Genomic DNA, 12,091 nt, shown 5'->3' with positions numbered 1-12,091 from the left:
ATAAATCTGTGTATTATCTTGGAAATTTATTTAAGTTTATCTTGAATTTATTGTTTTCCTACTAATACTAAAGCAATTCTGTTAATATTGCAGGATCTTAAATTCCACAAAGGATCTTCTAATAATGGAAGACAAGTTACATACCCTCAAAGATGGACAAATGAACTCTCTTTTAGCATTTGTGGAATTTTTGGAGAAATTATTATTGCCTAATCCTTTCAACTCATCCAGTATTCCCAAATTCCATAACCTCTCATCTCTCACTGAAACGCTTCTGAATATAAGCCTTTTGTGGATAAATCATTTAAAAAGTTTAGAGAGAGACCCACCTGCTGTTGATGCTCAGAAACTTTTGAAATTTGGCAAAGAGGTGATAGAAAAAATACAAGCTCTTGAAAGTCACTGGATAAGGATGGAATCAGGAAATATATCCAGATACTTAGAATTAATACTTTTTCAACTTAATCCCAAGCTATGGGAATTGTGGATGTATGGTGTTTCAGAAGGAGAAAGAGCTAAGTTGGAAAACCTGTCCACACTTTTAAATTTTTCTGCTCCAGATGACGGAAGGGTTTGTAGTAAAAGATTTAACTCTTCTCAGTTGGTCCATTCAAAGGGCCCTAAAACACTAGCTGCGAACATGGATTTTGTGGATTTAAGTGAAACAATAATAAGCAGTCTCTATGAATTTGGATTTGTGAGGCAGGAACAGGTTTCAGAAGCTCTGGACACAGTCTATGCTATAAGGAATGCATCTGATCTTTTCTCAACCCTTTCTGAATCTCAAAAAGAGGAAGTTGATAAAATGTTGACTCTTATGTATCGAAATGTCTTCAGGGACAAGGATTCAGCTTTCCTTCTGCAGATCTCTTTTTCTTTATACCAGCGCATATATAAGTTCTTCTTAAGCGATCAGAACAGAGAGTTGTTGCTAACTTTCCTCACCCAAATCACAAAACACATTTTGGATATTATAAAACAATTTAATTTCCAAAGCATCAGCAAAGCATTTTCACTTTTATCTAAGACAACAAGCGTTCTTGGTAGAATTTCTGAATTACCTTATTGTCAGCAATTGCTCTCATTTTTTCACTTTTTGAAGCTTCAGGCCCAGTCCCTGAGGTCCATAGAGGGTCAGGACTTGGAAATGATCCATGCTATTTTGACGGGCCTCGAACAACTGTTCATAGTAGATGGAGATTTTCGTATTTCTTTATTTCAGTATATGAGCCAACTCTTCAATGGTTCAGTAGAAGCTCTGTTAGGTAATGAATGCTTTGCTTTGGATAATAAAAGTGTTTCTTCTCTAAATTATTCAACAGATGGGAGATCTTCATTTATCCTTCCATGGGCACAAATTCTTTCAAACCTTTCAGCAAATGGCAGGACATTCAATGAGTTGATGGCCACTCACTGTACCATTTCATGGCTTCAAATGTGGACTGAAATCTGGGGAAGTGTATCTCAAGTATTTCAGTTTGACACAAATGTTTTCACTTCTCTTCATGTTGTTCTCAATCAGCTTTTGGATGAATTGGAAAGTGATGTGAAGTTTTCTAAAAGTTGCCAGGGAGTATTTTTCACTAATCGCCCTACTAGACTGCTGTTAAATTTGTTTAAAACTGTAACTCATTCTGTTGGCTTCCATGATTGGAATGATTCTCTGGATGTCAGTGGTCTTTGGGTGGCACTAGACGATGCATTCGTTATAGTAAAATCGCTTCATCCCGACAAAGTAGAGAAGTCCCTTTCCACCATGGAAACCTCACTATATCAGCTAAAGATATTTCCACTGAATACAAATATAAGCAGAGAGTTTTTATATTCTTTACTGGAAGTTTTTATCGAGTTAAGCAAGGGCTCAGAATATACAGGTAGAGGTATACATTTGCCAAGGCACTTTCTTTTAAACAATCTAACAGATTATGAAGCAAAGTTTCAAGGTGTCATCACTGAGCTAAGAGAGACAATATTATTTCTTAGAAATGTATCTCATGACCGAGATTTGTTGTCCTGCGCTGAGGTACTCCACAATGTTACTAAGCTTATTTTTGAAGATGACTTATTATATGTAAATACTTCCCAGAGGGCATTCCATATTATCGCCATGTTAAAGTCAACATTTTCCTCTGAGAACATAACTCGCAGACTCGAAGGATGTATTGCATTGGTAGACGTTATGAACCATTTGTATGCTAAGTATAACTCCAGTATTTCACAAGGCCAACTTCGGGGCTTTTGGGGGAGTTTCAAAGATATGGAAAACAAAATAAGCACTGCAATGAAACTTGTTTCTTGGTTGTTAAATATGAAGGAACCTCTTCGTTCATTGAATAAGTCAAATATAAATTGTGTGAATATTTACCTGAAAAATGTAACTGACTTTCTAAATGTTATACTTACTGAAGTCTTTGAAAAAGAGAAGGTACCAAAATTTGAGATTTTTTTAACTCTTTTAAATGATTCCACAAATCCAGTAAGGATGGTTATCAACAAGTTAACACGAGATTTTGATCTTCCATCTCAACCTAACTGGAAATGTTTTGCTGAATCGCTTCTAAGACCTACAGAAATGTCAAATGAAATTCCTAACCAATTCCAAAATATTTGGCTACATTTAATACTTCTGGGAAAGGAAATTCAGAAAATTCTGAAAGATATCTCTCCTAACATCCCGGAAAATACTTTCTCTTACAAAAGTGAAAAGTTTTTAAGTATGTTTGCCACCAGTCCAAAGGAAAGAGACTTGAACAGTTTAGGAAACTCAATTTATCATTTTGCTAGTTACCTTGCCTTCAACTTATTGCATGATCTTCAAAATTCATCAAAAACAATTCCACACGAAATCATGGAAACTGTGGTTCTTGGTATTCAACTGGTTAGGGATGTGTTCAATTCCTTAATGCCCACAATTCATCATGACATTCAAGAAAATACGAGCAATATTCAAGTTTTAAAGAAGGTGTCTTCTCTCATGCAGAGTCTCAAGAAGACAGACATAGATCTTTTAGTAGATCAACTGGAACAGCTTAGGGAAAGCCTAATGGATTTCTTTAAGAATATCAGTAGATTAGACACTGGCAATTTGGGGATCAACTTGCTTGTTGGCTTGATGGAAAAATTTGTAGAGAGCTCCCATTCTTGGAACATTAACCATCTGCTGAAGCTCTCACGCCTGTTTCCTCAAGATGATGTTAATGTCGTGGTAGATATGTACTATGTGCTTCCTCATGCTGTCAGGCTCCTACAGAGGATAAACGACAAAAACATCACTGAGGCCATCAAGGATGTCTTTAACTTCACTCTCTTTCATGGCATAACCATTTCAAGCATCAGCAAGGAAGACTTTGCTATTGCAGTAAAAACTCTTTTAGACATAACTGAATTAGTATCCGATAAACCAGCTATTGTTGCAGAGGCTTTAGCTTGCCTTCCTGAGATTCGGTGCTGGAATCACACAACATCGGAATTTCAGCAGAATCCAAAGTTAGAGGCCTGTAAGCTCATTTTTTCTCCCTTTTATAGAAAAGTAGCTGGTATACTTGACCACCTCCACCTGTCTCTCCCAGATGAAAATTTACAATGTTCAAATAAAAGTTCAAGGATGAAACTGACTAGGAAAGTGGTCTGTGTAATTCATGAATTAGTGGACTGGAATTCCATCCTTCTAGAAATGTCAGAAGTCTTCCACATTAAAACTCCTCTTGTGAAAGCTATACAAAAATTTTGGAATAAGGTGTTACTATATGTCTTGTTTTCTGGAAATCAAAGTATTGGCAGCATCTCTGAACTTTGTACTGGTGGCTCCATAAAGCAAATTGCTTTGCAAATCATAAAAGTGTTTAAAAATGTTAACTTCACAAAAGTTACATCAGGTGAAAAATTTTTTGATAGAGCAGGTAGTTTAAACAAGACCATTAACATAAATGAAGGTACAGAGGTGTCTCTTCCAAATAATAATTCCTTAAATTTGGAAATAATAGAAAAATTAATTTCTGGTGGTCTGATCCCAGAAAATAGTTCTAATTCTCTAGTCTCTCCATTCATGCTGTTTCTGAATGTAAACCTTACAGGGAGTAGTTTAGAAGCATTATCAAATCTTACTAAAAAAAACGAAGCGCCTTACAACTTTGAAGAACTGTGGCTTGAGTTTGAACAAACCGCGAAAGACGTAAAACATAATATCAGCCACCTGATCTCTGAAATTAACAAAGAAATTAAAATGATAAATTCAGTGGCTCTTCAAAACACAACTTTGCAATTTTCCCATATTTTGGAAAGCTTGACTTCATCATCATTGAAGACATTAGAAATTATTGAAGATTTTCTAATGAGCAGGAGAAACTGGCTTCATAAATATGCAAATAAAAACTACATCAGAATGATACAAATATTATTTCCTGTTATGGCCAATGAGAGTTCAACTGATGATGTAGTTTCCTTGGCTAAAGATATTACTACCTTTTTGGACTACCTCAAAAATATTTCTAAGGAAAGTAATTTTGATTTTGTCCTTCTTACCCATCTGCTAAACCAACAACAGCTAACTAATTTCTCCATCATTCAGTTGCTTTTGGAAAGCATCATAATTAATTCAATCAATAACTTATTTGGGAATTCTCAAGAAGCAGCCCTGAATTTAAGTGATACTGGCCTTCAAATAGTGGACTTCATTAACTTCACCTTGAACCATATACAGTCAGAAAATGGTGGGCAAATAATTTTCCCTCCACAAAGCATAGTGAATTTCATGGAACAGCTTACGAAAGCATTCTCCTCCTTTTTGCCAAAGGAAAATTTTGAGAACAAAATATCTCTTCTTCTAAAAGACTTCCACAAAGATGTCATTGCAGAAATGAGGTGAGTCTAGTTTTGTTTTGTACAGTTCATATAGTTTTTATACATTTCAATCCACTTTATTTTGTGGAGAATATAAACATCAAAAACAGTACTTGGACTGTTATTGGACTTAATACCTAAGTTGCATGATCTTTGAAGTGAATTTTGTTTTAATGAACATTTTGTTAAAATATAGACATAAGTTAATTTTGATGACTACCTTCTAACTAGTAAACATACAAACTTAACCAAAACTAACACCAAATCTCTTGCTGTCGAGTTGATTCTGCCTCGTAGTGACCCTGTAGGACAGAGTAGAACTGCCCCATGGAGTTTCCAAGGCTGTAAATCTTTATGGAAGCAGACTGCCCCGTCTTTCTCCTGCAGAGCGGCTGGTGGGTTTGAACTTCTGATCTTTTGCTTAGCAGCCAAGCGCTTAACCACTGTGCCACCAGGGCTCCCATATAAACCCAGCCCCTGGCAATTAGTTGCATATTATGTATTCTTGCATTTTTGGATCTTGAAAAATAATGATGAAGTTCAATTTTATGTGAAACTGAAAATTTAGTTTTATGCATAATATCATGGTCATAATTTGAATTGATGTATTAATTGTCTAATCACAAATGAGAGGGTTCCATTTACTGTGACTTTTACATTTAGAAACATGTTATCTTTTTCATCTCTTTTGATGGTTGCCAGAGAAAACACTGGAAGGAAATTCCAATTTATTCCATGATATCTGTATTAGCCAAGGCTCAACCAGAGAAGCAGAACCAGAACAAAGATTTAATACAAGGAATTGACTTATACAATTTTAGGGGCTGGTTAAACAAGTTTCAAGTCAGCAGGGCAGACAGCCAGGAAGGGAAGATCACAGCAGGAACCCCCTGGGCATGAGCTTGTTGTCCACAGGTGTTGGTCAGGAAGGAATATCCGCAGGGAAGGGAGAGCAACGGTAGACCCATCTGCTGTTTGGAATCTCTAGCTCTGGGAAGTTCTAAAGGCCTTCCAAATGATTAAGTCAGGCTTACCCAAGGCAATATCCCTCTGGTTAACTGAAAGCCAACTGATTAGTGACTTTAATTCCATCTGCAGTAGCACCTAGATGAGTATTTGATTGAATAACTAGGAGAAGGGGTAGTGTGTGTGTGTGTGTGTGTGTGTGTGCGCGTGCGCGCTGTAAAATGGCTGCTGCCTCCCTTCTGTCCCCCAATTCTCATGAAAAGACAGATCTTCTTTGTAGCTCATCCTAACCAGAAGGATAGTAGAGAGGCAGTTCTGGGGCTGGAATTCAGTCTAGCTAAATAATTTTTTTATTTTTTTAAGGTGACGCATCACAAAGCCATCACAGTGTCTAAGTGATTTGCTAGTACTTTTTTTAAAAAAAATTTTACTGTGCTTTAAGTGAAAGTTTACAAATCAAGTCAGTCTCTCATATAAAAATTTATATACACCTTGCTAAATACTCCTAATTGCTCTCCCCCTAATGAGACAGCTTGCTCCTTGCCTCTACTCTCTCTTTTTGTGTCCATTCCTCCAGCTTCTAACCCCCTCTTCCCTCTCATCTCCCCTCCAGATAGGAGATACCAACATAGTCTCAAGCATCTACTTGATCCAAGAAGCTCATTCTTCACCAGCATCTTTTTCTACCCCATTGTCCAGTCCATTCCCTGTCTGGGAATGGCTCCTGTCCTGAGCTAACAGAAGGTCTGGGGGCCATAGCCACCGGGGTCCTTCTAGTCTCAGTCAGACCATTAAATCTGGTCTTCTTACTAGAATTTGGGGTCTGCATCCCACTGCTCTCCTGCTCCCTCAGGGGTTGCTAGTACTTTTAAATTTCAGGAAAATAGAACTGCTTACTACTCTTTCAGAGATTTACCTTCTACATTTAGAATCACTTTTTAGTCGTTTTACTTTTTTCTTGTAATGTAGGGGACAAAGGCATCATGCCCTAAAGAGTGAGGCCAAGGCAAAATTTCAAAACCCTCTTAGGGACTTTCTCAATGCGAACTAGACCAAAAACCAGAATCACCTTCTAAGATGGTGGGTTCTGATCAAAACCACAAAAGTGCTAGCTTCCAACAACATCGATCTAATAAACTAAATTTTTAAAAGAAAGAAAAGCAATAGCTCTCACTTATTAATAAGCATTTTCTTTATGTTAGGTGCTATGCTAAGTTCTTTATATACTTAATCTTGTTAAAACTCAGCAATGGCTACGATCATATCAGATTTGTTGTTGTTGTTAGGTGCTGTCAAGTCACTTCCAGCTCATAGAGACCCAATGTACAACAGAATGGAACATTGTCTGGTCTTGTGCCATCCTCACAATTGTTGTTATGTTTGAGCCCGTTGTTGCAGTCACTGTGTCAGTCCATCTCATTGAGGGTCTCTCTCTTTTTCGCTGACCCTCTATTTTACTGTGCTTGTCCCCCCTGATAACATGTTCAAAGAATGTGAGATGAAGCCTGGCCATCCTTGCTTCTAAGGAGCATTCTGGCTGTACTTCTTCCAAGACAGAGACAGATTTGTTCGTTCTTCTGGCAGTCCATGGTATATTCAATATTCTTCACCAATATCATAATTCAAAGGCATCAATTCTTCTTTATTCATTATCCAGCTTTCACATTCATATGAGGTGATTGAAAACACCTTGGCTTGGGTCAGGCACACCTTAGTCCTTAAAGTGACATATTTGCTTTTTAACACTTTAAAGAAGCCTTTTGCAGCAGATTTGCCCAGTCGTTTGATTTCTTGACTGCTGCTTCCATGGGTGTTGATTGTGGATCCAAGTAAAATGAAATCCTTGACAGCTTCAATATTCTCTCTGTTTATTGTGATGTTGCTTATTGGTCTAGTTGTGAGGAGTTTTTTTTCTAATTAATTTTTATTGTGCTTTAAGTGAAAGTTTGCAAATCAGGTCAGTTACTCATACAAAAATTTACATACACCTTGCTATACACTCCTAATTGCTCTCCCTCTAATGAGACAGCACAGTTCTTCCCTCCACTGTCTCTCCTCGTGTCCATTCGGGTAGCTTCTGGCCCCCTCTGCCCTCTCATCTTCCCTCCAGACAGGAGATGCCAATATAGTCTCATGTGTCTACTTGATCCAAGAAGCTCGTTCTTCACCAGTATCATTTTTCATCCCATATTCCAGTCCAATCCCTGTCTGAAGAGTTGGCTTTGTGAACGGTTCCTGTCTTGGGCTAACAGAAGGTCTGGGGACCATGGCCTCTGGGGTCCTTCTAGTCCCAGTCTTACCATTAAGTCTGGTCTTTTTACAAGAATTTGGAGTCTGCATCCCACTGCTCTCCTACTCCCTCAGGGGTTCTCTGTTGTGTTCCCTATCAGGGCAGTCATCAGTTGTGGCCGGGCACCAACTAGTTCTTCTGGTCTCAGGGTGATGTAGTCTTTGGTTTATGTGGTTCTTTCTGTCTTTTAGGCTCATAATTGCCTTGGGTCTTTGGTTTTCTTCATTCTGCCTTGCTCCAGGTGGGTCGAGACCAATTGATACATCTTAGATGGCCGTTTGCTAGCGTTTAAGACCCCAGATGCCACTCTCCAAAGTGGGATGCAGAATGTTTTCTTAATAGATTTTATTATACCAATTGACTTAGTTGTCCCCTGAAACCATGGTTCTCAAACCCCCAAGCCTGCTAGCTGGCCTTTGAAGTGTTCAGTTTATTCAGGAAACTTCTTTGGTTTTTGTTTAGTCCAGTTGTGTTGACCTCTCCTGTATTGTGTATTGTCTTTCCCTTCACCTAAAATAAAACTTATCTACTATCTAATTAAAAAAAAAAAAAAAATTTTTTTTAGTATTCACTAATTCACTAATTAGATAGTTGTGAGGATTTTTGTTTTCTTTATGTTGAAGTGTAATCCATACTGAAGGCTGTAGTCTTTCATCTTCATCAGTAAGTGCTTCAAGTCTTCTTTGTTTTCAGCTAGCAAAGTTGTGTTCTCTGCATATCACAGGTAGTTAATGAGTCTTCCTGTAATCCTGATGCCACATTCTTCTTCATATAGCCCAGCTTCTCGGATAATTTGCTCAGTTTACCTTCTTTTCTAAAAGCAAAAGGATGTGGCTTTTTGAGTTGTTAGATTAGTGGATTATATTTGAATTATCCATGAAATTCTTTCACTGTTTTCATTATTTGGCAACAAAATGTTTTTTGTCTTGACTATATTTTAGCATGTCATCTTTCAGTCATTATTATCCTCCCATCATGTGACTATAAAACAAAAATTACATAAATATCCCTATATATTTTATAGCTAATATATTAAACATGTAATAAAAAATATAGTTTTTCCTCAAAAGATTAAACTCTAGAAATTCTGAAGTTGGATCACCTTCCTACCGCGGTCAAAGAAGACAAACCCACGAGCATTTTTTCAAGTCTAAAGGAGACCATCTATCATCCAATCAAAAGCTCATTTATATTAGACAATGGAGAATTTTATTTTGGTAACTACTGAGGACTGAAGTTCATGCAAGATCTACTTGATGCTCTCTTAAGTGAAACCTCAACGAAAAGTAAGACTGAGGATAATTTGGAGCTTCTTACCACGGTGAATCAGTTGCTTTTCAGTATGAATTGTTCTGAATACCTCCTCAAACTCAATCAAAATCTTAGATCAGCTCTTCAGCTTGTGAGAAAAACTTCAGTAGAAATAGCGAGTATCATGGATACTTACTTTAAAGCTTTCCTAGTAAGAATTTCGGTACTTGTATCCCATACTCCAAGAAGTTATACTTCCTAATTTAACTGATTTATTTTCCTTTATAAAGAATTTATTTCATCTAGAAACAGAACAACATAAGAAGTTACTAAGAGATTACGTGGTGGTGTTTCAAGAGCTGGTGGAGAAAGTCATGTCCAGAACCCCTCTTAGAATTGTCTAGACCTCTGAGCATGCTGGTGCAAGACAGTGCTGAACTGGGACATCTTGCTACATCAGTGGACTCCACTGTGAAACTTCTTAAGCTGGGCAAGAAGTTTCTGAGAAGGTGACCAATATTTTTGAAACTCATTTCATCTCCAATACCAATGACACTTTGAAATTCTTTGACACTCTCTATTCCACTTTGCAACAAACTATTCAAAGTACTGTGACTGAAATAGCTACTTTTAAAAAAGATCATTTAATATACAGAAAGATAAAAGACTTGAAGCCATTTCTTGACTTGGCCTTTGAAGTAATTACAGCTGAACCTAATATTTCACAAGACTCTCATCTTTTCAATATTTCTTCAACTATACGTTCATCTGTGAACCAGTCCAAGGACTTTTCTGATATTTTGGAAGAAACTGTTAATTAAAAAAAAAAAAATTTTATTGTTCTTTAAGTAAATATTTACAAATCAAGTCAGTCTGTCATATAAAAATTTGTATATAGCTTGCTATATACTCCTAGTTGCTGTCCCTCTAATAAGACAGCACACTGCTTCTCTCCAGTCTCTATTTTCATGTCCATTTGGCCAGCCTCTGACCCTCTCTGCCCTCTCATCTCCACTCCAGACAGGAGATGCCCACATAGTCTTATGTGTTCACTTGGTCTAAGAAGCTCACTCCTCACCAGTATCATTTTCTATCCCATAGTCCAGTCCAATCCCTGTTTGAAAAGTTGGCTTTGGGAATGTTTCCTGTCTTGGGCTAACAGAAGGTCTGGGGGCCATGACCACTGGGATCCTTCTAGTCTCAGTGTTGGGGGCCATGACCACTGGGGTCCTTCTAGTCTCAGTCTGACCATTAAGTCTTGTCTTTTTATGAGAATTTGGGGTCTGCATTCCACTGCTCTTCTGTTCCCTCAGGGGTTCTCTGTGGTGTTCCCTGTAAGGGCAGTCATTGGTTGTAGCTGGGCACCATCTAGTTCTTCTGGTCTCAGGCTGATATAGTCTCTGGTTTATGTGGCCCTTTCTGTCTCTTGGGCTCATAATTACCTTGTGTCCTTGGTGTTCTTCATTCTTCTTTGCTCCAGGTGGGTTGAGACCAATTGATGCCTCTTAGATGGCTGCTTGCTAGCGTTTAAGACCCCAGACGCCACTCTCCAAAGTGGGATGCAGAATGTTTTCTTAATAAATTTTATTATGCCAATTGACTTAGATGTCCCCTGAAACCGTGGTCCCCAAACCCCTGCCCTGCTATGCTGGGCTTTGAAGCATTCAGTTTATTAAGGAAACTTCTTTGCTTTTGGTTTAGTCCAGTTGTGCTGCCCACTCCTGTATTGTGTGTTGTCTTTCCCTTCACCTAAAATAGTTCTTATCTACTTTCTAACTAGTGAATACCCCTCTGCCTCCCTCCTTCCCCTACTCTCTTAACCATCAAAGAATATTTTCTAAGAAATTGTTAAATTTTTAACTTCTATGAAAATCCATTTGGGAGATCTGGATCATCTTGTGGTAATGTTTAATAATGGGACTCAAATATTTTCTATAGATTCTCTCAACTTATGGGAAGAAATTCTGGACTGTTTAGTTGCAGTGAAAGATGTCACCAACCAAATGGACATTTTACACCCTAATCCAATTTCCAGTCGTAGTTGCCCTCAAGATACAAAATGGAAAAGAATTCATGAAGTGATCCTTTCTTTTGGCTGTAATGTCACAAAACAAAACAGAACCAAAATAGGGACTTACTTGAAAATGGTGACTGAACTTACCTTAAGGAGCTCTTTGGGATAACTTAAAGAAAGATGACATTTTTAGTCTGTTGTTAACATTTGCTTGGCATCCAAATAATCTTCTGGAAATCATAGGAACCGTTGTAGAGAAATTGGGGGGGAATTAACAGTGACTAAGTTTTTTTTTTATGTAGGTGCTTAAAGTTTTATTTTTCAATACTTCTTTGATTCAGAATATAACTCAGCAACAACTTGAAAAAACAATCGAAATTGAGTTCAGTAGAGTAGCTCTTTTGAGAAAGTAGCTTCATCTAAATACCTCTCAGTGGATGAATTCCATAAAAACTTTGCTTCTGCGAGTTTTGGAGTTGTTTATTGGTACAACTACAGGAAAGAATGCCTTGTCAGAAAAAGAAGAGAGGGCCAAGACAGCAATGATTGATTCTCCTTACATATTCAACCCATTACCATGTTTCAAAAAATACATGAATAGAATATTTGTATTGACTGAATTCTGGCAAAAAGAAGTCCCACTGACAGATCGAAGGTAATGAAACACCTAATTCTCTTAAGTTTTTTTTTTTTTTTTTTACTGCAAAAACTATCAAATAGAACCATGCAGA

The 12,091-nt window shown here is 37.5% G+C and overlaps 1 protein-coding gene across 1 annotated transcript in view; it reads left to right on the top strand.

Annotated features, from left to right (window-relative positions):
- The window catches only part of ABCA13 (ATP binding cassette subfamily A member 13), a 570,776-nt gene that overhangs the window by 127,917 nt on the left and 430,768 nt on the right, over window positions 1-12,091 (top strand). The window contains 8 exon segments of the mRNA XM_049894281.1: window positions 94-4,860; window positions 9,152-9,539; window positions 9,541-9,643; window positions 9,646-9,723; window positions 9,726-9,842; window positions 9,845-10,158; window positions 11,176-11,514; window positions 11,516-12,015. Of these exon segments, the coding sequence (XP_049750238.1) occupies window positions 94-4,860; window positions 9,152-9,539; window positions 9,541-9,643; window positions 9,646-9,723; window positions 9,726-9,842; window positions 9,845-10,158; window positions 11,176-11,514; window positions 11,516-12,015 (6,606 nt within the window).

This window comes from Elephas maximus, chromosome 8 (genome assembly GCF_024166365.1).
Source record: "Elephas maximus indicus isolate mEleMax1 chromosome 8, mEleMax1 primary haplotype, whole genome shotgun sequence".
Lineage (NCBI taxonomy): Eukaryota > Metazoa > Chordata > Mammalia > Proboscidea > Elephantidae > Elephas > Elephas maximus.
The sequence above is the reverse complement of the archived record's forward strand: the minus strand, read 5'-3'. Positions and strand labels throughout refer to the sequence as shown.